General features: G+C 41.7%; 1 protein-coding gene across 2 annotated transcripts; it reads left to right on the forward strand.

Annotated features, from left to right (window-relative positions):
• The first annotated feature begins 1,162 nt into the window (after positions 1-1,162).
• FUT10 (fucosyltransferase 10) lies at positions 1,163-25,414 on the forward strand. Of its 2 annotated transcripts, none has more exons than XM_056569283.1 (6): positions 1,163-1,328; positions 16,480-16,547; positions 17,110-17,300; positions 18,368-18,647; positions 19,275-20,110; positions 25,058-25,414. In XM_056569283.1, the coding sequence occupies exons 3-6, from the start codon at positions 17,223-17,225 to the stop codon at positions 25,280-25,282; spliced, it is 1,419 nt and encodes a 472-aa protein (XP_056425258.1). In that variant the 5' UTR covers positions 1,163-1,328; positions 16,480-16,547; positions 17,110-17,222; the 3' UTR covers positions 25,283-25,414. The 2 variants fall into 2 exon arrangements, with proteins under 2 accessions (XP_056425258.1, XP_056425262.1); XM_056569287.1 differs by lacking the exon at positions 1,163-1,328 and adding an exon at positions 15,816-16,367.
• Positions 25,415-25,709: the final 295 nt, after the last annotated feature.

The raw sequence follows: 25,709 nt of genomic DNA on the forward strand, positions 1-25,709 counted from the left end.
GGATGACATTTTGGTGCCTTTAGAACCAATTACCACGTTTCCATAGAGTTATGGTCTCAACATACAATGGTTTCAACTTACAATGGTTTTCCTGGAACCAATTAATATTGTAACTTGAGGGACCACTGTAGTTATTGAATTATTTAGATGTGGTGAAAAAGCTAAAAAAAAACTCAAAAACAAAAGATCCAGAAGGAAACCAGCAGCCAAACCTATTCAGACAGCAGGAAAAAGGAACAGACTATTTTTTCTACTACATGATGTAAATTTCCCACTTTTGCCTATGTGTGCCAAATTTATTAATGCCGTGCAACAATTTAGTAAATTTGTCGCACAGTCAAAAATGAAGTAGAAAAAAACAGGGTAAAAACCAGACTACATAGTAAAAGATTAGTAAATGCCCCTCAATATGGTTGTGTTTGGTTAGAAATTTTGCAATGGATATGCATTTACTATGTGCGACTTTTTCACATTTTACTGACGTAACTGGCCTTCAAATGTCGCAAACACCTGCCCCCTCCAAGCACAGAAAAAATGCCTGTGTTGACTCCATGAAGGTATAAGGTATAATAGCCAAAGTTACATATGTTGTGCAACAAAATGAGAACTTTGGTGCATGACATACAATAGTCCAAACAGAAACCATGTTAAACAAACTGTCTGAATACAACCTGTTTTAATACATTCCCCCATAAGTTGTATAGAAGTGTGGTGTATAGGTCATGCTTTTGGTATGCCTCTAAAGAAAAACACAAAAAAATACACACAAAACACAACTTCATCAAAGGATATAGCATAATGACTTCCCTGCTCCAGAAATTGTCTGGTTCCCAATTGCAGATTAACCCCTTCCTGTGTAAATGATTAATTCTTGTTTTAGGACAAAGTATTACAATGTATGCTAGTGCTAAAACTCGCTCAACAGTACCGATGAGTAATATGCACAGTTAAAATAGGCTCTTTTGCATAACAACACTTCTTTTGCCATTCATTGCCTTCCCAGCTTCTACTTATAGGTCTTCAGAGTAAATGGAGTACTGTGTAAGCTCAGGCTAGAAATCCACTGTAATAGGAGCCAGGCATGACTGATGGAGGTCTGCAGTTACAGCCAGGTTTCATCCAGTGCAGGCTTTCACAAGCCCCTGTCTTCTCACTGCTATATCAGATGCTGTGGCTGCTTCTAGCAAGCTGTGCAATGGATTCCTGGGAGTGAATGGGGCTCTTGGTATAAACAATACTAGTCTGCAGCCTGAGACAGAAGGCTTCCAACCAGAGTTTACAACAAGCTGTGCTGAGCCATAGAGGAAGTAGAGGCTACAGAAAGACTGGTTAGTAATGGAAGTATGCGTGCTCTAGTCATCACTGTGTTTACAGAGTCTAGACACTCCAGAGGACTTTTTACAGAGGTTGTGAATGATACATCACAACTTGTGATGTATCATTGATGGAGGATATTTGGGTGTCAGATGTGTTTTGCTTATGTTTACATGATGAGTCTATGAATGATGTTTTTTAATGTGTGACTATATCATAGTCCAGTAACTGTTGCTATTAAAGAAGTTCACTGTTATTTTTGATACAAATACTTCTAGCAGATCATACTGGGGTGTATTGTGTAATGGTGATATACCACATTTCTAGTAAGAATTGTGATCAGACTAATGGTGATCAACGTCATATTTATCAAGCCCCCTGCCCATCTCCTGACATAATATGGGAATAAGGGGCACGATTGCAGATCACAACCTGGTGTAGCTCAGTAGTTCCTCAAATTCTTTGTTCACTACTGTATTTTGACGACTACATTGCAGGCTACATTAACATTCTATTATGGCTTTTTGCTCAAACAGTCAGATTTTGGACCTCTGTGAAGTTGGCATGATCGCAAACATAAATATACTACATTTGTTTGTGTTGATTGGTGCCACAAAAATGAGCGTCTGTGCTGGTTTAGTTCCTGAGATATTGCGAGTTAGATTTTTATGAAATCCTGCCCACTTTCCACCCCATGTAGTTAAATTTTAAAAACAAATACATCATTTGTTTGTGCTGGTTTGTACTGAAAAAATGAACGGGTTTGCCGCTTTGGTTTCCGAAGTATTGTGCGCAAAATTTGCTGAAACTCCTCCTACTTTTTACCCCATGGTGTTAAATTTTAAAAACAAAAACACAATTCGTTTGTGCTGGTTTGTGCCGCAAAAATGAGTGTTTGTGCCGCCTTGGTTTCCAAGATATTAGTAACATAGTTTATAAGGTTGAAAAAAGACCAGAGTCCATAAAGTTCAACCTATATCCCTAATGAATCCCTACTGAGATGATCCAGAGGAATGCAAAAAAAAAAAAAAATCCTCATACTCAAGGTAAAAATTCCTTCCCGACTCCAAATATGGTATCAGAAAAAATTCCTGGATCAACCTTCTGGGACTAGAATCCATAACCTGTAATGTTATTATTCTGAAAGTAAGGAAAGTGGTCCCTATATAGGACTGAGGTGCCTTATTAACCCCTTAAGGAACAAGGACGTACTGGTACATCCTTGGTCCTGCTCTCCTGATATAACGCTGGGTTACACAGTAACCCCGCGTCATATCACAGCGGGCCGGGCGTCATAGTGAAGCCGGGACCCGCCTCTAATAGCGTGCAGCGCCGATCGCGGTGCCGCGTGCTATTAACACTTTAGCCGTGCGCTCAGAGCTGAGCCGCGCGGCTAAAAGCGAAAGCGAAAGTTGCCGGCTAGCTCAGTGGGCTGTTCGGGATAGCCGTGGCGAAATCGCGGCATCCCGAACAGCTTACAGGACAGCGGGAGGGCCCCTACCTGCCTCCTCGCTGTCCGATCGCCGAATGACTGCTCAGTGCCTGAGATCCAGGCATGAGCAGTCATGCGGCAGAATCGTTGATCACTGGTTTCTTATGAGAAACCAGTGATCAATGATGAAGATCAGTGTGTGCAGTGTTATAGGTCCCTATGGGAGCTATAACACTGCAAAAAAAAGTGAAAAAAAAAAGTGAATAAAGATCATTTAACTCCTCCCCTATTAAAAGTTTGAATCACCCCCCTTTTCCAATAAAAAAAAAAAACACAGTGTAAATAAAAATAAACATATATGGTATCACCGCGTGCGGAAATGTCCGAATTATAAAAATATATCATTAATTAAACTGCTCGGTCAATGGCGTGCACGCAAAAAAATGCATGTAGTTATGATTTTTTCCAGAAGTCCAACAAAATCAAACCTATATAAGTAGGGTATCATTTTAATCGTATGGACCTACAGAATAAAGATAAGGTGTCATTTTTACCGAAAAATGTACTACGTAGAAACAGAAGCCCCCAAAAGTTACAAAACAGCTTTTTTTTTTCTTCAATTTTGTCGCACAATCATTTTTTTTTCCGTTTCACCGTAGATTTTTGGGCAAAATGACTGACGTCATTACAAAGTAGAATGGGTGGCGCAAAAAATAAGCCATCATATGGATTTTTAGGTGCAAAATTGAAAGAGTTATGATTTTTTAAAGGCAAGGAGCAAAAAAACGAAAATGCAAAAACGGAAAAAACCCCGGTCCTTAAGGGGTTAAAATATAACTTTTAATAGTTAGTCGCTAAAATATGTTAGACTTATCAAGTTATAGTGCTCAAATAGTTCAGCCAAGCAAAAAGACAAGCATATCAACACTTAAGAGCTACTAATTAGCATATGGCGCTCGTATATCGACCTAGTATCACAATCAAGACTGTAACAAACAGTAATTGTCAACATGCCACCATATCGTGACTGATACTTTAGAAACGGAAAAACTCCATTCAGATATTAGTTAGCGTCCCTTGTCCCACTCTAACTAACTCTATCTAGTTATATCTGAACTCTAACTAATATCTGAATGGAGTTTTTCCGTTTCTAAAGTATCAGTCACGATATGGTGGCATGTTGACAATTACTGTTTGTTACAGTCTTGATTGTGATACTAGGTCGATATAAGACCGCCATATGCTAATTAGTAGCTCTTAAGTGTTGATTTGCTTGTCTTTTTGCTTCGTTGCACTATTTGAGCACTATAACTTGATAAGTCTAACATATTTTAGTGACTAACTATTAAAATTATATTTTAATAAGGCACCTCAGTCCTATATAGGGACCACTTTCTTTACTTTCTGTTCTATTGCCGTGAGGTATTATTGAATTTGGGTAGATGTATAGCCTTATATCTTATACATTTAAATTACTTTAAAGCATGTTATTATTCTCCAAAAATGCATCCAGACCCCTTTTAAATGTTTTTACCAAGTTAACCATGACCACCTTCTCAGGCTGAGAATTCCACAGTCTCACTGCTCTTACAGTAAAGAACCCCCGTCTGTGCTGGTGTATAAATCTTCTTTCCTCTAAACGTAGAGGATGCCCCCTTGTTATAGATACAGTCCTGGGTATAAATAGATCATGGGAGAGATCTCTGTAAGGTCCGCCGATATATTTATACATAGTTATTAGGTCGCCAATTACTCTTCTTTTTTCTAAACCCTAATTCTTATAATCTTTCTGGGTATTTTAGTCCTCCCATTCCCCGTATTACCCTGGTTGCCCGTCTTTGAACCCTCTCCAGCTTCACTATATCTTTCTTGTACACTGGTGCCCAGTACTGTACACAGTATTCTATGTGTGGTCTGACTAGGGATTTGTACAGCGGTATAATTATTTCCTTGTCGTGGGCATCTATGCCCGTATTGATGCACCCCAGGATTTTATTTGCCTTGGCAGCATCTGCCTGACACTGGTCACTACAGCAAAATTTACTATTAAGTCCTTTTCCACGTCAGTCGTCCCAAGAGTTCTTCCATTTAATACATAATTCCAGCACGGATTTTTCTTCCCCATGTGCATTACCTTACATTTATCAGTGTTGAACCTCATCTGCCACTTCCCAGCCCAAGCCTCCAACCTATCCAGATCCATTTGTAACAGTGCACACCCCTCTATAGTGTTTACCGCTTTACAGAGTTTAGTATCATCTGCAAAGATTGCTACTTTACTATTCAACCCCTCTACAAGGTCATTAATGAATATATTAAATAGAACAAGACCCAAGACTGACTCCTGTGTTACCCCACTAGTAACAATCGCCCAATTAGAATAAGTACTATTAATAACCACCCTCTGTTTCCTATCACTGAGCCAGGTACTTACCCACTTACCCACTTGCACACATTTTCCCCCAGGCCAAGCATTCTCATTTTATGCACCAATCTTTTATGTGGCACCGTATCAAATGCTTTGGAAAAATCCAGATATACGACATCCAGCGATTCCCACTGGTCCAGTCTGGAGCTCACCTCCTCATTAAAGCTGATCAGGTTAGTTTGACAGGACCGATCCTCATAAATCCATGCTGATATGGAGTCATACAAAGAAAAAAGTATAAAGTAGATTCAGTTTACTACTGTAAGATGTTAGATGACTGAAGAACAGGTATGGACTTGGAGAGCAAGGCAGGCAAACAGCGGGCTGTGTTCCGGGAAGTAACTGCAAAAGGGGGCAAAAAAGCGGAAGCCTCCAGCTGCTCATAAAAACAAAGGTGGATTAGAACTTCACTTTTATTCCATTGGTTAAAAACAAAGGATATCCATGATGAATAAAAGAACAAGAAACACCAACGCATTTCGAGCCAAACGTGGCTCCTAGTCGTGGCAAAATATTCATGGGCATATGCCCCTTATGTAGTCTCATCTCCTAATGAGCCCAACGGAAACCAGCGGAAGCTGGAACCGGAGGCAACATGACATATGCAAACCATTCTTCACATGGAACAAAGCCACAAAACATGGAACAGATTCATAAAAGAAATGGTTAGTGTGAGCGTACAGGCTCATCTGTAGTAAAACATAAATGTGAACTGCAACTTATATCCTACTGTATACTGTAAGGAATGGTGCAGCCAAAACAAAAAATGAATAAAAAAATAAAACAATCTTTGATAATAGAACATGTGCAAAATGAATAGTGTCAATGAATTGCCAAAAAATAAAAAGAGCCCAGTAAATCCATATAATAAAACATCGTCTTGTATGACTACCAAAAGTTAAAGAGGGACACTTATCACATATGAAAAAATGAATAAATGAAAAAAATGAAAGAATGAAACAAAGAATCATGGGGGAAGGGGTGCCAGAACATAAATAATGATGATGTTAGCATAAAAATAATTGTATATGTACTGTGACGATCCGTCTTGGGGGATTAGCTCTGGGATCGTCCTGGACCACGCCACAGGATGCGTTTCTTCTCAATAAACCAGCAAACAAACGATTATAATGCAAATCTGGCACCTTGCCAGTTTTATTAGACAGGTTGCAGGTAAAGAAATAAACAAAAAGCAGGAACAAAACAAAATCCTAGACCGTCTGGTCACTGACTAAACAGATCAGCTTGTCTTGACTAACAACCGCTGAGCTTCCCTCAGCCGGTTAAACATATGTCCCCTGCAACCTTCTACTCACAATTCATGTTACTCAATTTGAGCCACTCATAGCTCGGGCTGTGTACTCCTCAGCAGGCTCTGTCTCTTCCCTACAGCCCACATGCTGTCTCCTAGGAAGAGCCCACATTAGACTGAGTCTCCATCACATATACACCTCCCTTACCTTTTGCCTCATTACTTAAGAAGCAGGTGAGAGCTTCTGCAGGGTGAGCCAAGGAAATACACCCTTTCCTTGCCACACTGCCACATATCCCCCCCCCCCTTTGCTCAGACCACCGGGAAGGAGCACATGTATTTGCAAGGCAGAAACCATCTGCCAAAAAATAAAAAGAGCCCAGTAAATCCATATAATAAAACACCGTCTTGTATGACTACCAAAAGTTAAAGAGGGACACTTATCACATATGAAAAAATGAATAAATGAAAAAATGAAAGAATGAAACAAAGAATCATGGGGGAAGGGGTGCCAAAACATAAATAATGATGATGTTAGCATAAAAATAATTGTATATGTACTGTGACGATCCGTCTTGGGGGATTAGCTCTGGGATCGTCCTGGACCACGCCACAGGATGCGTTTCTTCTCAATAAACCAGCAAACAAACGATTATAATGCAAATCTGGCACCTTGCCAGTTTTATTAGACAGGTTGCAGGGAAAGAAATAAACAAAAAGCAGGAACAAAACAAAATCCTAGACCGTCTGGTCACTGACTTAACAGATCAGCTTGTCTTGACTAACAACCGCTGAGCTTCCCTCAGCCGGTTAAACATATGTCCCCTGCAACCTTCTACTCACAATTCATGTTACTCAATTTGAGCCACTCATAGCTCGGGCTGTGTACTCCTCAGCAGGCTCTGTCTCTTCCCTACAGCCCACATGCTGTCTCCTAGGAAGAGCCCACATTAGACTGAGTCTCCATCACATATACACCTCCCTTACCTTTTGCCTCATTACTTAAGAAGCAGGTGAGAGCTTCTGCAGGGTGAGCCAAGGAAAAACACCCTTTCCTTGCCACACTGCCACATATCCCCCCCCCCCCTTTGCTCAGACCACCGGGAAGGAGCACATGTATTTGCAAGGCAGAAACCATCTGCCTTTCCTTTCTCTTGGACCACTTTTGTCCCACAGTCTCTGAAGTCCTTGACTTTTTTCTTCCGGACTTTTACCAACCACCAATTGCAAGTCCCTCGGTCACACCTCTCCAGTACCAGGTTCTTCACCCTGGTGTTGGCAGGGTTCTTGAAATTATGAGTGAGTGAGAGGACCGATGCTTCTAACCTTTTGTCTTCTTCTAGCTTGCCGGACCTCTGCCTCTGCTTCAGAGAATCTTTCGGCCTCAGTGGCTTCACCAACCACTGTCTTGTTCTCTGTACCGTCAGAGGACCTCTGACACGGGTCCATCTCAGTTTCAACTTTAGAGGACTTCCCACCTGGTTTCACCTCAGTCTTGACTTCAGTGGATTTCTCACATGGTTTCACCTCATCCCTTCCAGCTTTCTCTTCAGGGGCACCAGCTTCCTCAGGTTTGGCTTCAGAGTCTTTGGCTCCTTCAGATTATTGTGTAGAATCAGCTTCTACTACTGCAGCTTCTTCAGGCTTACTCTTCTCTTCACCTGTAGCTTCAGTTGTGCCATTCTCTTTACTCACAGCTTTTTAGGTTGACTCTAGTTTGGCTTCTGTTTCAGAGGATTTCTCTGCCTCAGCATTACCTTCAGAATTTTTGGTCTGCTCAGGTTCAGAGGATTTTCCACTTCTCTTCTCCTTAGTCTCCACTTCAGAGGATTTCCCACCAGGTTGCAGCTCAGTCCAAGCTTCAGGGGACTTCTTACAGGACTTCACCTCAATCTTAACTTTAGAGGACTTTTTGGCATTCAGAGAAAGCATAACTGTATCCTGTAACTTCGGCCCCAGAAGCCTTTCTTGAGCCAATTCCGCCATATCTTGGTCTCTGCTCTCCTTTAGGACTTCCTGGTCCTCTTCCTTTTTCTCACATTTTCGCAGCTTACACTGGAGCTTAGCGGACTTCCTCCTCTCACTGTCAAGTAACTCTGTCAAGTCCCTGACAGTATCTTCTGAAGACAGCAATTGTTTCCTCAATCGTTCATTGTCCGCCAGCACAGCCACCTGCTCGTAGAGTTGCGCTCCCAGCAAAACCAAGGCAGCTACGTGGGACCTTCTGCGCGTTTCGTTCTGCGCTTCCAGGCTCTCTTTTAAGATCTTCATGTCATCTTCCAGCTTTATATATTTCAGCTGCTCACTCTTGAGCTTTGTGGAGATCATCTTCTCACTGTCCAGCAACTGTTTCTTGGACTTCACTATCTCATTGATAGATTTTCCACTCTCACCAATCTGTTCAGATAAATCTGAGATCTCCTGTTGCAAGTTCTTGTTTTCATGTTGCAGAGTCTCAACATGTTCCAGGGCCCCCTCATACTGCTCACGGAGCAAGTCATTGTCATGACGAGCAGATTGAAGAGCATGTGCAAGGGCATTCTTCACCATGACTTCCTCCTCAAGTTGTCTCTTAGCTTTAGAGACACTTTCCAGATTGCTGGCAAGAGCTTCAGCTTCCATCTTCATTTTATTCTTCTCTTTTTCTATTTTTTTCATGGCTACCAGGATAGCCTTGTGATCACTCTGCAGAGCCTGATATGCACCATGTAGAAGACTCACTTCTTCTTCCTGGAATGACATCCGCTTGGCCAGACTCTGCACTTCCCTTTCCTTGCTGGTCACAAGACCCTGGGAGCGGGACAGTTCATCCTGCAGAGCCACGAACTCACTTCTGTGGTGCTCCATTATTTTTTCCAGCTGAAGCCTCGCTTCTTGCTCTTTCTTAAAGTCAGCAAGTGATTTGTCCTTCTCCTCTGTCAAGTGATGTACCTCTTTTTCTTTCTCCAACAACTTCACAGAAACCATCTGCAGGGTTTCTTCCAGATTCTGGATCTGCTCCATTTTTTTTCCTAGGTCAGCTCGTCTTTTCCAAGACCTTTTACTGACAGCGGTCTCCTCACTCTCGCTGTTAGACCTTGAGACATCCTCTGGTCCTCTGTCAGACACTCGACCCAGCTCTTCTCCATCTCTAGATGAAGTCTCCCCCTTTTTCGGGGTTGCGGCCACTTGTGCCTCATTATTATCATCAACAACAGTTGCCACTGACACCTGGCACTCTTCCTCTCCCACCACGTTGGCAACTCTGGAGACTCTCGCTAAACACTCCCGTCGGACCGGCAATCCCTTGGTGGTAAGTTTGTTGCCCCTAGCAACAACTTCAATGGCTCTTGGCACCAGCGAGTCAGGGAGATTCCTGATCAGGTCCTCTGAACTGTCTCTCGGCTTCTTGACAGACTTTTCTTTTGTCTTGTCACAGTCTCCTTCACTTAGGACTCTGTCTGTGACCGTAAGTGCAGCCCCCAGCTCCACTGGTACGCTCTTCCGGAGTTTTGGTTTTTCCGCAGCCATCTCCGTAGCTTCTATTCCTGTCACCACTTTAACTTGACTCGTGGACTGTTCTTCAGCTCCCCTAGTGGTCTGGCACACTCCCACCTGACATATACCTAGGGTCTGCTGACACTCCCCGTCCTCAGCCTCTGTTGAGTTACTGTCCCCTGCTATGTGGTGAAAACCAAGTGTTGTGAGCCTATCAGGTGTTCCTGCTCTAGTCACCTGACTATCTTCCCACAACTGCTGAAAAAATGGAAAATCCTTCCCCAGCACTACTTCATACTCTAAGGTAGGCTCTATTGCAACCTTGTGCCTTATGGTACCATAGGGAGTAGAAATACACACATTAACTGTTTTATAACCCCAAATACCGGCCTGTATAGACACTATAGCGGGGTCTGGCTTTCTGCAGCTGGTCTTTACCAGACTTATTACACATTTTGGATCTAGCATAACCATCTTCTTTTTACCTTCTATTTCCAGCTCACACAGGTTTTCTTTTGTCCTGCGAGAGGTGGGAATAGAACTCTTTACATCAGAACACATTAACATAAGTGTTTCAAGAAAAACGTTATCAGCCTGCATGGGTTCACAATATACAGCACCATTCACACAGTCCAGTAGAGACCCCCCCCCCCAGTACTCACTCCTTCCGGAATCTTTGTGTGCGAACTCTCAGGTGCACTCTCAGCATCCCACAGCTGCCAGAAATACGGAAAGTCTCTGCCCAGTACAATTTCCACTGTAAGTTCCGCACATACCTCCATCATATGGCTTACTGTCCCAAAACATGTATCAAAGGTAATTTGAACAGTCTTACCGGGCTCCGGGCGGGACTTCACAAATGGAATTATTTCTGGCATAATCCGGGATACAGTCTGGCAACAATCCAAGTCCACCCACAGTGGGATTCCGCCCACCGACAACTCACGGGACCTCGGCTTCGTCTTGGCGACCACCGGTTGTGGCCCATGTCGGTTGCTCCCAGCAACAGCCTTTCGATGTTGTCCCATTTTCTTGAAAAAAATTCTCGATCCGTTGCCCCTAGCAACGCTCCTCCACAGACACCAAACTGGGCTTGAATTCCTCTGCTGGGCTCCTCTGACTTGCAATCTTGCAGGGGGTTGCTCCTAGCAACAGCTCCTCTCCAACTCGCTTGTTGGTTGCCCTTGGCAACAGGTTGCCCTTAGCAACGGCGTGCCCACATCCTCCACCAAAATGTGACGATCCGTCTTGGGGATTAGCTCTGGGATCGTCCTGGACCACGCCACAGGATGCGTTTCTTCTCAATAAATCAGCAAACAAACGCTTATAATGCAAATCTGGCACCTTGCCAGTTTTATTAGACAGGTTGCAGGGAAAGAAATAAACAAAAAGCAGGAACAAAACAAAATCCTAGACCGTCTGGTCACTGACTAAACAGATCAGCTTGTCTTGACTAACAACCGCTGAGCTTCCCTCAGCCGGTTAAACATGTGTCCCCTGCAACCTTCTACTCACAATTCATGTCACTCAATTTGAGCCACTCATAGCTCGGGCTGTGTACTCCTCAGCAGGCTCTGTCTCTTTCCTACAGCCCACATGCTGTCTCCTAGGAAGAGCCCACATTAGACTGAGTCTCCATCTCATATACACCTCCCTTCCCTTTTGCCTCATTACTTAAGAAGCAGGTGAGTACACAGTACATATTGTTGCATGTGAAGAAAAACTAATATATGTACATCAAATCGTTTTTGGTATTCATTCCTCTAGGATTACGGGAGTCAAGGGTTAAAATCCAGAAAGCTTCTCTGGACCTAAATTTTTTACCCCAATCTCCCCCCTACGACATGGGAACACTCATTCAATGCCCACTACTTCAAAACCAGATGGATCACCCTGATGATAGTCCCTAAGATGTTTGGTAAGCCCAGATATAGACCGATTACTTGTAAGAGCATTATTGGTGCAGCGGAAAGCCGCCGCAGAGCCGTCAATGTATCACTGGCCCTAGCGATGTCCCGCCCCGGTCGGTGATAGGCTGAGCCCACTGTCATGCAAGAAGCCAGCCAGAGCTCCTTACATGACAGTGGGCTCAGCCTATCACAGGCCGGGGCGGGACATCGCTACGGCCGGTGATACGCCGACGGCTCTGCGGCATCCCCGTCCCCAGGAAGTGGAAAGACGTCAGCACTGCGGGATCGTGAGGCCTGTGCTGGACCAACGGGGGCTTGTAGGAAGGTATGTATGAGTTTATTTTGTTTATTTTTGAGGCCCGGGCACGGGAATATATAAATGTGTAACACTGCAGTTGTCCTTTAATCCTTGCTTGGATGGGGTATCAGCAAATCTAACACGCAATACCTCTGAGTTCAGAGCAGCACAAATTGTAATGTCTGTTTTTGTGTTATTGTGTTCTTCTGTCTTGGGCTCTGTTCAGACTCTAGTTTTTGTCTGAGCAGTTTGCCATTCTCCCTGGCTAGGGAATAGTTTAAAGCTCTTAGCCAATGAGAACTCAGGTGGGGCTATTTAAATCCAAGCTCTGCTTCACTCTGTGCTGGTAATTTGTGCAATTCTAACTATGTCTGCTTAATCATTTTACTTGTATTTATATTTTAGTATTTCAGATTTTTTAACCCGTTGCAGTCTAAGGATGAGCCCGCTCATCCTGAAATGGCAAGCGATGTATGATGCGGGCTCCCAACTCAAGCCCGCATCATACCCGCTGGCCCCCAGCTGATTCCTGTAGCTGGGGGCTGGCGTTAACAGCCGACATGCGGGCGGCTATTAACCCTTTAGATTGTTGTTGTCAAAGTTGACAGCAGCGTCTAAAGGGACATTTAAACCATCCCTGGTGGTCCAGTGGGGTGGATCACCCCCCCCTGCAGCGCGATCATGGGGGGTCGATCCACTTCTGAGAGCTTACCTCTCCTTCCGTGGCGGCTGCTGCGCTGTGAATGATAAAGCCTGGCAGGACCAGGCTTTATCAATCAAGTGCAGAGCACACAAATCAATGTGGTTCTATGAAACCACATTGATCTGTATGAGGAATCTAATGATTCCTCCTTAAAGTCCCCTAAGGGAACTAAAGTGTATAAAAAATAAAAATAAAAAAAGTTGAATAAAAAGTTTAAAAAACACCCATTAACCCCTTCCTTATTAAAAGTTTCAATCACCACCATTTTCCCAAATTCCATATAAAAAATATGTAACCATAATAAAAATAAACATGTCGTGCGCGTAAATGTCCGAACTAAAAAAATGTATAATTAATTAAACGGCACGATGAATGGCGTATGTGTAAAATAATTCCAAAGTCCAAAATAGCATATTTTTGGTCACTTTTTATGTTATGAAAAAATGAATAAAAAACGATCAAAAAGTCAGATCAATACAAACATGGTACCGCTAAAAACTGCAGACTATGGCACAAAAATGAGCCCTCAAACCGCCCCGTACAAGGAAAAAGAAAAAAGTTATAGAGGTCAGAAAATGACAATTTTAAACAAATTAATTTTCCTGCATGTAGTTATGATTTTTTCCAGAAGTATGGCAAAATCAAACCTATATAAGTAGGATATCATTTTAATCGTATGGACCTACAGAATAAAGAAAATATGTCATTTTACCAAAAAATATACTGCGTAGAAACGGAAGCCCCCAAAATTTACAAAATGGTGTTTTTTCTTCAGTTTTGTAGCACAATGATTTTTTGGGGGTTTTGCAGTAGATTTTTGGGTAAAATGACTGAGGTCATTACAAAGTAGAATTGGTGGCGCAAAAAATAAGCCATCATATGGATTTTTAGGTGCAAAATTGAAAGGGTTATGAATTTTAAAAGGTAGGGAGGAAAAAACTAAAGTGCAAAAATGAAAAAACGCTCGGTCCTTAAGGGGTTAACCATGGTTAATAGTCCTGTGTGTTTTAGTCTGTGTTACATTTGTCGGTTTATAGGATATCGTATGTCTGTTCTGATTTAACCTTGTTTCTTAGCCCGTGTTCACACTGTCAGAATCCTAACCTGTGTCCCATGTTGTGGAGTTTGATTTTCTTGTATCCGTTTTTATAGAGTTTATGATTGCTAATCTTTTGAGTTTATTGTACATTCACTGATCATAGAGTACATGATTACTGATCTAGTGTTTCCTCTGTGCTTTACCATTTGTCTATAGTGTCCTCTGTGATTGCTTGCTGATCTGTGTCCTCTGAACTAGTATCCGTTGATGCTAGTGTTCCATGTATTATATTACTGTCTCCTTCTAGGCCAGTATTCTTATCACCTGGTGGAGTGTTCCCTCTAGCTATAAGCCTATTTGGAGTTGTTATGCTGTTTACTCCTTTTGTGGAGAGGAGTGTCCTGTTTATTTCTGTTCTGTGTCCCAGTGTGAACACTGTCGTTTGCTCCTGATCAGTTTAGTGTTTAGCATTTAGTTCTTCTGTTCATCCCCTGCATTTGCTGGTTTCTGCTGTTAACTCATTCTATACCTTGTCTAGTTCATTTATTCATATTTGTAGTTTATCTGGATTCCAGTTTCTGAACAGTTTGTTAGTACACTATATTCTGCCCTGTTGGTATTTTTATGTTCTGTCTGGTATATCTGGTTGTTTGGTAGTTAGTTTTCCTGTTATTGTTCTGGCCTGTGACAGACATATATATTATTATTGGGTTTTATGCCCACTGCACTTAAGCTCAGGAAGAGACCGGCACCGTGGTTCTCGATCCGCCGTTTAGGGCGGATGTGCTCGTAGGCAGGGAGAGTATTACTAGCTTTGTTCCAAGCATCTGCTACACTTTCAGTTGTTTTTGATGTTATTGACCAAAATCTACCTGTGTGAAGTTGGCACCCCATGTTCACAAAATGTCCCCCCAGTGGGTAATGACGCAAATGTTCATTTTTGTGGCACAAACCAGCACAAAGAAATGGTGTATTTGTTTTTAAAATTAAACAACATGGGGTAGAATGTGGGCAATATCTCAGGAACCAAAATGGCACAAACACTCATTTTTGTGGCACAAATCATAACAAACGAATGGTGTATTTTTATAAATTTTTTGCGAACATGGGGTGCCAACTTCACACAGGTAGATTTTGGTCAATAACATTAGAAACAACTTAATGTGTAGCAGATGTTTGGAATAAACTTCCAGCAGATATGTGGGGGGAGGGGGTTAAATTTGGCACACATAAGCAAAAAAAAAAAAAATCACTTCTGAACACCATTTTGTATGTTTCCTCTTCTCCTTTTGGACTTTTCTACACAAAAAGTCGCAATTTTTGTGTGACTTTTTAAAAGTGCAAGCCAAAGACCTTTTTGTAAGCCTGGTTGATTTATTTTTATGCCTACATGCGACATTATGCAACTGGAATAAGCATTTTTAAGAGGCCATTTCATTTTTGAGAGGCCATTTCAACTTTTCATCTGCACAGGTTTTGATACATTTCCCCCATATTGTATAACTATGCTAAGATTAAAAAAAAATAATGAAATGGGAGGGCAAACTATATGGGCCAAGTGGTCTTTTTATGCCATAATTGTTATATATATAAACATTTATTGTGTTTGTGGTGTGGGTGGGGGGTGCAGAGATTCCTCTTAGTGGTCCATAACAAGGTCAAGGTAACACTAGGGGGAACACTAAAAGAGAGATGAGAAGATCAGCAGCATAGGCCAAGAAAAGCTGCCAGTTAAAGGGGTACTCCGCCCCTAGACATCTTATCCCCTATGCAAAGGATAGGGGATAAGATGTCTGATTACATGTCATGGCTCCGCCCCTCGTGACATCACAGCCCACCCCCTTAATGCAAGTTTATAGGAGGGGGTGCCCCCTCCCATAGACTTGTATTAAGGGGGCGGGCGGTGATGTCACGAGGGGGCAGAGCCATGAGGTCACGATGCTATGGCTCCTGTATTGCCCGTCATTACACACAGAGCGAGTTTGCTCTGTGTAGTAATGACAGCAGGGTGCTGCAGCCGAGATCCCGGTGGTCCCCAGTGGCGGGAACCCCGTGATCAGATAAGATGTCTAGGGTTGGAGTACCCCTTTAATTCCTTGCTGCAACCAGTGCACCTCAATCTGTGGCCCTTTCCCAACACAGTACAGGGCCCACCAGAATTCTGGGGCTTTCTAAGCATATTGCTTGCCACATATAGACCTATGCTTTTATATTTTATGGTAAAATAGGTATTCAAAATCCTATTTAAAGAAAATAGACAATACTCATCTGATACCTTTTTCCATTTTAATAATTGGCTCTTTATACTGGCCACTGCCAGAACAAAAAACCTACTGGTCTGACCATGCAGCAGTGTCGTTACAAATGCATTGTGACTCTGTGATTGTGTGTGTATACTCCGGTTGTGAACGCCACCGGCTGGGGCAGCTTCTCCCACTTTTGTAGATTATCAGTGATGTATTGCCTGCAAACCAAGAGGATCCTAGGCCGGAACTTGATGGACTAGTGAAAGAGGTACTTGCAAGAAACTTTAACCTTATGTTTGCTGTGCAACTTTGTAAAACATATGAATCTTTGGGAAAGTATATAATTTGAAGTAAGTTACACTTTCACTTTTGTTTTTTAGTACTGTCTTTTCCCGATACCCTCTGGTAATGGCTGGTTAAACAGATCTACTATTAATGCAGAAAAAAGGTATGAGATGTGTATTGATATATCTGCATTATTGATATGTTTCCCTTATATACAGTGTTAAGTCTATTCTCTTTAATTAGGTCGTTTGTATTGATTGTGAACAAGGCTCCATTCTTATTTGACTAATAGCTGCAGTGTAGGGAGTGTTTCTAGTGCCAGTAAACATCTTATATATATTTTTTTCGGTTTTCAAAATCTTTTTTTGGGATTATGAAATTAAATGAAAATAAGCCCGACATGGAGAAATAAGAGAAGTGAAAAGCACACTCACGTTTGTGGTACCTGTATGGCCACACACTGACCCACCTTATCATTGTGGCATATGTTTGCCCCTCAATGTGCATAGGTAAGTTAAGTGAGAAATGCATTGTCTATAAATGAGGTAGACTCACCAGCATTTTAGAAATTCTATTGAAATTGTATATACTTAAGATTTTAGCATTATATGTAAGTCAGCTGTTTCAAAACATTATGATGACATTAATATTACAAAAAGGAGCTTATTGGGACAAGAATCCATCACAAACTGTACTGGTAAGCCAATTGTATTTTTGTTTTTCAGACCCTGTGTAAGATCTTTCAGAGCTGTACAATGTGCAGTCAGCGGTATATAACTACACTTTCCCATAAGCCTCTCTTTGAAGACTATTCTGTGAGCATGGTGAGGAGTAAAAAATGATTAGAATCTGGGGAGTCAGATTTTGGGTCTCATGCCTTATCATAGCTTTCATCTTTCTCTTGGTAACACTCCAGGTAAGAAAAAATATTCTGTTTTTATTATTTTACAAAATATGTAATCAGTTTCCAGAGACCTAATAAAACTAAGAGGTTTAGCCTGTAATGTTTTTGGGATTCCTTTTTCCTTTTATGACTTTATGTACTTTTGTTATAGTCACATATGCTTGGTTCGTTTTATAAAAGGTCATTCTCCTTACACAAAATGATGGCATATCACTACGATATTACATTACTTTGTGATTGGTTGAGGGTCTGAGTGTCAGGAACACCATGTCCACAATCCTGGAAAGGGAGGTGCAGCAAAGATAGTTTAACTTTTTTATTCTCTACAAAGTTTTCTATGCACACCAGTGCTCCCAAGCACCAGCTTTGCAGCAGACTGTAGCATGGATACATTCATTTAAAATACTATTTTGGTAGCCCAACAAATAATAAACATTTCTAAAGCTAGGGAAGTTTAAAGTGTACCTGTAATCAAACCATATTTTCTAAACTAACCCAGATTATATTTCCTAACTACTTCTTACATGCCTCCTGCCCTTAAACAATTTTTCCATTCTTTAAAAAGCTCTGTATCATACCTTTTCCCTTGCTCACATTATGTGAGCTCCTGGCAGGAGAACGTAGGCGTTCCCCACCAGTCGCAAAGTCACTGAAGCCTTCAAGAACTGTGCCTCGCCATGCCCCACACGCACTTCCTGAGTTTGGTTTCCTGCCTTGCCAAGAGACCAAGGAGACCAAACTAACTGTTTGAATTGTGCAGGGAACAGAACAGAGCCACCTAGTGGCCATTTTTTTTCGATCACAGTAAACACATATTAAGGTTGAGAATTTTATCAGCAAGTTAATAGTGTCTTATAATTACACAAGGAACAATATATTAAAAGTTTAGTTTGGTGACACATACTCTTTAAGGTGTTTTCCTGTTACATATATTAATGACCTGTCCGCAGGATAGGCTATCAATAGCTGATCTGTGGAGTGCCGACAGCTGACAACCCCAATGTCACCCCAAATCCCCCTCCCCATTACCTGTTTGCAGTAACAATATGTGAAACGTTCACAGATTTCTTTTTCCAAAGGTGATAGTCGAACTGGGTAATTTTGAAAAGCAGAAAGTGAGCTCACTTGTACAAGATGCTGACCAACAGAAACAATCCAGCTCATTACTGAAGGGATTACATGAATCCATCTTCTACAGAAAACTAGAACATGGAGTGGGCAAGTACCCCATCATGCTTTGGTGGTCACCATTGACTGGTGAGAATGGACGGCTAGGGCAATGTGGAAGAGAGACCTGCTTTTTTACGATAAACAGAACATATCTTCAGAATCCCATGACAAAAGCTATTCTGTTTTATGGTATGAAAATTCTCTTCATATTACATCTTATAATAATATAATGTTGTTGGTCATTTGTGTTTAGGCATTTTCCAGTTTAATTAAGAGGCTAAAAAACCTTTGCTGACGACAATTTGGTTTGCGGCTTGTTACTGTAAGGAGCCTTGCACCTTTGTCATCGAGACATGATCAGGACAGGTTTTCAACATCTGGTTGTTAACAAGAATATTTCCATTCACTGCCTGCAAGCAGAGATGTTTAAATAGTTAACACCAATTGGTACCAGTCACCAGTGCAGCATAAAGAAGAACATTGAAGATTATAGTAGTAATCACTTGCAGGAAACAGTTGTCCCATGTAGAATGACAGATTTTTAACTCTGCTTTCTACTGTTGTTTGATCTTTTTCTATTGTTTTATTGAGCACCAAAATCTGTTTAATTCAAAACACAATTGTTTAAGACATAGCGCACCCAATGTTCTTCATGACTATTATCTCCAAATATATAAATGCTTGGTTAAACTAGAATATTCCTTTTACATAAAAAGCTATTTGTATATGTGGGGTTACAGTCTTTTTTTTATAGGATTGTTCAGTAATGGATTGCAGAAGCAGACAAAATCAAATGTATGCTTTTACCATTTTTAGGCACAGATTTCCACACCGATAGCTTGCCATTGCCAAGGAAACCATACCATGAATGGGCTTTGTTTCATGAAGAGTCTCCAAAAAACAACTATAAACTGTTCCACGGACCAACCATAACTTTGTTTAACCACACATCTACATTTAGCCAACATTCCCATTTGCCTTTGACAAGCCAGTATTTGGAGGATCTTCAGACCCTTACCTCACTTGAGTACTTTGTGTCTCTACAAAAGAAGAATGTTCTGAGAAGGAAACTTGCTCCTGTAGTCTATGTGCAGTCAGACTGTGATCCTCCATCAGATCGGGACACTTACGTACAAGAACTAATGAAATATATCCCTGTAGATTCCTATGGAGAATGCTTACATAATCGAGACTTGCCTCCTCAAGTCAATAACCCATCATTTATGGACGACACCCAATTTTATCACATTCTTGCTCAGTATAAGTTTATCCTTGCATTTGAAAATGCAGTTTGTGAGGATTACATAACTGAGAAATTGTGGAGGCCATTGAAGCTGGGATGTGTTCCCATATATTATGGTGCCACTAATATTGAAGACTGGCTTCCCAGCAATAAAAGTGTTATAATTGTAGGCAAATATGCTCATCCTCGAGAACTTGCACAATACATCAACCTTCTGGACAGGAATGACGGTTTGTATATGGAGTATTTAGAGTGGAAAGTGCAAGGTCATATCAGCAACAATCACTTGATTCACGCGATCAAAGATAGAACATGGGGTGTGCAAGATGTAACACAGGACAATTATATTGATGCTTTTGAGTGCATGGTATGCAAAAGAGTGTGGGATAACATAAGACTCCAGCAAAAGGTAAGGCAGAATCCATACTTGGTATGTAGTGTCTGTTTGGATGTGCCAGGTACATTTCCCATGTAAACAAACCCATAGGCCTCCATAACGATAAAGGTCAAGAAAAAAACAACACATTTTTGGTTGTTTGGTTTAATGTAATTTATGATTATGTTGCCATTTCCTCTCTATACAGTGCATTGCATTTGATGACTATTAGTTTCTAGTCTGTAGAAAATGTCAACGAGCAGAATTGCATCGTAAAGAATAGCGGAAGGAAAGAGTAGTAGCTTGAGCCTCTGATGAGGGTGAGAAAGGAGGTGAATTTCTGACTACCTAAGGCTATGCTAACAATGGCATTCATGTCCATACCTTTTATCTTAAAAGTAATCTGTTACAATGTAAATGCAGTCCAATCAGCTGGAAGCATGTTATAGGGCAGGAGCAGATTGATATTGATATATAGTGTTGTGGGAAAATGATAATGGTTAATTTATTCATGTGAACCTCTGATCATCCTGTGGGCAGTCCTAGTGATTGACATCTTGCTATATGCACAATGATAGCTGTAAGTCACTAAGTAGAACCCCCCGCATGACTACATTGCCCAAAATTTGAATAGATTTACATAAATAAATGAAAAGTTATCCTGGAGCTTTCCCAAGAAAAAAAAAAACTATACATCAATCTATCAAGCTTTTCTCATTCTGTAACATCCTGACTTTAGATTGGACTGTGTTTTCAGTACTTCCACGTTCCCTTTTTGTTAACATGTCTGTTGATTTTAAAAAGGCTTCATATGCTATTAGTTGGTTAGTTACCCTTGTTCCATCATGTTTCTCCTGGGTTAACACCATTCTATTCTGTAAAAAAAACTGAAATCTAATGGAAAACCATTGAAGTCAGCAAATCCATGAACCATTCTTTTTCAATCAGTTGAAAATTAATATCTAATAGATCCAGCCTTAGACATCTATAAATCTATGCAGCATGAGTAAGACTGTGACCTAATATAGCACAGCAAAAAGCCATGTAACACTGAAGAACATAAACAGCTGACATAGTATGACCTATAGGTAGATAATGATTAACATACTGCATTTTGTGACCACTCCTAGACATTTATTTAAAGAAGGCCACCAAAGTATACTCTAAACCTATAGACTATAAATACTACAATCACCTCTTGCAACCACATTTTATTATACAAATAGCCTTAATTAAAAATGCCCAACTTTTTTTTGTATACAATTCTGAAACGTGCATCTCCATGGTAATTGGCTACCAGAGGCGTACCTAGCACCCCTTGTGCCCCTGGCAAGATACTATATCTGGCCCCCCGCCCCCCCCCCCTGAAAAATAGAAAAAAAAAATAAAAAAATTATGTGAAAAGCCCCTTCCCCAATAAAAATGTAAATGGCCCCTTTTTCCCATTTTTATCACAAAAAAATTTAAGGATAAAAAATGTAATTAATAAACATATGGGGTATTGCCACATGCCTCACTGACCATACAATCAAAATATAATGTTAATGATCCCGTACGGTGAATGGGTAAGCGTTAAAAACAGACCAGTATACTATAGAGGATCTGTATACTATATAAGTGATTATATACAGTGCCCATATAGCGGAGATACCAGCTGTTCAGAGATCTGTATACAATATGTTAATATATACAGGACCATATGATGGTAGATATCAGCTGTACACAGGATCTGTACACCATAGAAGTGATTACAGTTACATCTAGGGACTCACAATTACGTATTTTCTGATCGTCAGCATCCTCTTTCCTTTTCTTCTCCGCCATGTTGATCTCTTAACATCTGCAGGACAAACATGTTAGACTCTGCATTTTTCACATGCTCTCCCCACCTCTACACAATCTTCCCATCTATAGACCCACAAACTTTAATAATGCCCTCCTTGGTATCCTGCACAGTAAAAGGGCAGGTAGGTAAGTAGCAGGTAACTAAGTAGGTAGATCAGGAAGCCAGATATGTAGGTAGGTGACTAGCTAGATAAGAAGGAAGGTTGCTAGCTAGCTAGTTAGGCAGCCATGTATGTAGGCCAGGCAAGTACAAAGTTAGGCAGCCAGGTATTTAGGTAGGTAGCAAGATATGTAGATAGGTAGTTAGGCAGCCAGGTATGTAGATAGATAGCCAGGTATGTAGGTAAGTAGTTCGGCATATAGGTATAAAGTTGGGTAGCCAGGTAGTTAGTCAAGTAGATAGCCAGCACCCCCCTTTACCCAGTGGCAGATACAGAGTCTAGTCTCAGAGTATTTGGTGTTAGTGGACAGAAAATAAGGTGAACTTCTTATGGAAGTTACAGGTAGGTAATTTCCCCAGGAGGTAGTGCCCCCAGGTAGTTAAGGTGTAGGCAACAGGGTCCCCCCAACATTAGGTGTAGGCAGCAGGATCCTCCCCAGAGTAGGTATAGGCAGCAGAGTCCCCACACAGTAGGTGTAGGCAGCAGGGTCCTCCCACAGTAGGTGTAGGCAGCAGGATCCTCCCCAGAGTAGGTTTAAGCAGCAAAGTTTTTTGCCCACCCCCCAGTAGGTGTAGGCAGCAGAGTTTCACCCCCCCCCCCCCCTCCTTCCTTCCCAGGTTGAAAAAAATAATAATTATGCTCACCTGATATCCCACGCAGGGATCTTCACCTCCGGAGCGCAGTAGGGACTTGCGTCTTCCTTCCTCCACAGTGCAGGGGCCGATGAGTGACGTCATTGGCACCTGCACTGTGTGGTCCGTGGGGGCGGAGGTCACGTATTCTCTCTGTGTAGGCCGCAGATTAGTGTTGCTCACGAATATTCGCAATTCCAATATTCGTTGCGAATATCCCATATTCGCGAATTCGCGAATATTATGAATTTTGCGATTAAAATTCGCTATTACGAATATTCGTCTTTTTTTCAAACTGTTTTAAAAACTGAGCACATTGTAGGGATCTCCTTCGACTGATAAATGCAATGCTTGTATCATTTCATTAAAGACCCAGGGATGAGACTGTGAGGCGAAAGGTTTATGCATGCGAATATTCGCATTGCGAATATTCGCAATACGAATATTCGCAATTCGAATATTCGTGGAAATTCCGCCCTACTTATGCCTGTGAGCCAATGAGAGTTCTGCAAGCACAGTTGTCAGAGCTTAGCAACATCCCTAGCAACGTCCCTCGCATGATGTTATAGTGCGCATGCGCAGACGAGCGAAATTTCGCTATTCATTTCGCATTCGCAATAGCGAAATTTTGCAATTCAAAAAAAGTCACGAATATAACGAATATTCGAAGTTCACGAATGTGGGCCGAATATTCGTCCTCATATTCACGAAATATCGCGAATTCGAAAATGGCATATGCCGCTCATCACTACCGCAGATACGGCTCAAACAGAGAGGACGCCTTCTGCATATATATAGCAGAAGGAAGAGCTGTCTGCCTGGGGATCCGGGACAAGTGTCCTGGATCCTCAATAGTGGCGGGAGCAAGCGGTGCTGGACACTCGGCCATCTCACAGAATCGCAGTGCTGGGTACAGTGGGCTTTGGCTCGGTGGACTAGCAGTAAAGGAAGCTGGTACACTTGGCAGCATCCTTGTGTATGTTTCGTGCGCCTGCCCGTGCTTGATTGACAAATCAGCGCTGCGGGCGATCCGATCATTCATTGAAATCGCGTACTGCCGCAGATGCCGGGATCTGTATTGATCCCGGCATCTGAGGGGTTCATGGCGGACGCCCGCGAGATCGCGGGCGTCTGACATTGCCGGCGGGTCCCTGGCTGTGATCAGCAGTCGGGATCAGCCGCGCATGACACGGGCATCGCTCCGATGCCCGCGGTTATACACAGGACGTAAATGTATGTCCTTGTGCGTTAAGTACCACCGCACCAGGACGTACATTTACGTCCTGTGTCCTTAAGGGGTTAAGAGCAGCATTACAGGAAGGTACATTTTACACACCTATATCCAACATCCTAGGATTGGTGAGCAACATTGCAATCGAACGTACTGCATACATTGCTTATATACCTCTGAGGATACTAATGATGTACTATCCTCAAGTCTGCTTGTATAGCCGAGTAATTTTTTGCACTAAGAGACAGTAACAGAACTTGCTATTTGAAATACTTGGACTAGTTCTATTAGATGTATGGTCACATGTTATGTCAGTCTTCTATCTTTTATATATTTTATACATTTCCAATGATCAGAATAGTATTTTATTGATTAAGAGGTGACCCAGATGACTCACAAGGTCCTGTGAGTTGCAGGTCATATTTTTATATTATGTTATTGTATATAATTTACTTTTAATAAACTGTTTATTGGTTAAATATCTGTGACCCTGAGCCCCATATTTTTTGTACTAGATTTGTAAATTACTTCTATAAAAAATAAAAAAAAAATCTTAATTCCAGTACTTATTTGTGGCTGTATACTACAGATGAAATTCTTTTCTTTTTGGATTTCTTTTCTGTCACGACCACAGTGCTCTATGCTGACACCTCTGTCCATGTCAGGAACTGTCCAGAGCAGGAGAAAATCCCCATAGCAATTATATGCTGCTCTGGGCAGTTTCTAAAATGGATAGAGGTGTCAGCAGAGGGCACTGTGGTCGTGACAGAAAAGAAATCCCAAAATAAAAGAATTTCCTCTGTTGTATACAGCCGCTTATAAGTACTGGAAGGATTAAGAATTTTTAATAGAAGTAATTTACAAATCTGTTTAACTTTCTGGCACCAGTTGATTTAAATAAAAAAAAAAAAAAAGTTTTCCACTGGAGTACTGCTTTAATAGATAGATCTCTCAGTTTGGGTGTAGGGGGGAATCTATGAATCATAGCAAGTGGATCAGGGAGAATCCATTGAGGACTATCCCAATGATTTGTGGTAGGGCAGCCTAAAAGAGATGACAGGTTTCCTTTTAATATTGTTTAGTGTTTACCAATGGCAACTTTTTTTTACAGGGTTTGCACACAAAGCAGTGGAAAGCGGATTTAAAACACTTGTCTTGTCCAGCCCCCAAACCATTTTCCTTTCATCCTGAACGTTCATCTAACACCAGTATGAGGAAACTGTGGAGACCCAGTTTTGAACAGTCTAAAAAAGAAGCTAAAGCTCTCAGACTTCTTGTGAACAGGAACAGAAATTTCACATCTCAAGAATTTTGGAATCTTGTTTTCAAAGATTAGACTTTGTGTGGTATAAAGTAGTATGTAAAATGGGAACCACGTTTAGCTTAGGAATTATAATGTTATACTATAAACATGCAGAATTAAAGGACAACTATAGTGGAACACTTTTATATATGCCCGTGCCCAGGCCTCAAAAATAAACAAAATAAACTCATACATACCTACCTACGATCCCTCGTTGGTCCGGCACAGGCCTCACGGTCCGGCAGTGCTGACCTCATTCTATTTCCTGGGGACGGGGACGCCGCAGAGCCGTCGGTGTATCACCAGCCGCAGCGATGTCCCGCCCCGGCCTGTGATAGGCTGAGCCCATTGTCATGTAAGAAGCCGGCCAGAGCTCCTTACATGACAGTGGGCTCAGCCTATCACAGGCCGGGGCGGGACATCGCTGCGGCCGGTGATACGCCGACGGCTCTGCAGCGTC

This window comes from Hyla sarda, chromosome 1 (genome assembly GCF_029499605.1).
Source record: "Hyla sarda isolate aHylSar1 chromosome 1, aHylSar1.hap1, whole genome shotgun sequence".
Taxonomy (NCBI): Eukaryota; Metazoa; Chordata; class Amphibia; order Anura; family Hylidae; genus Hyla; species Hyla sarda.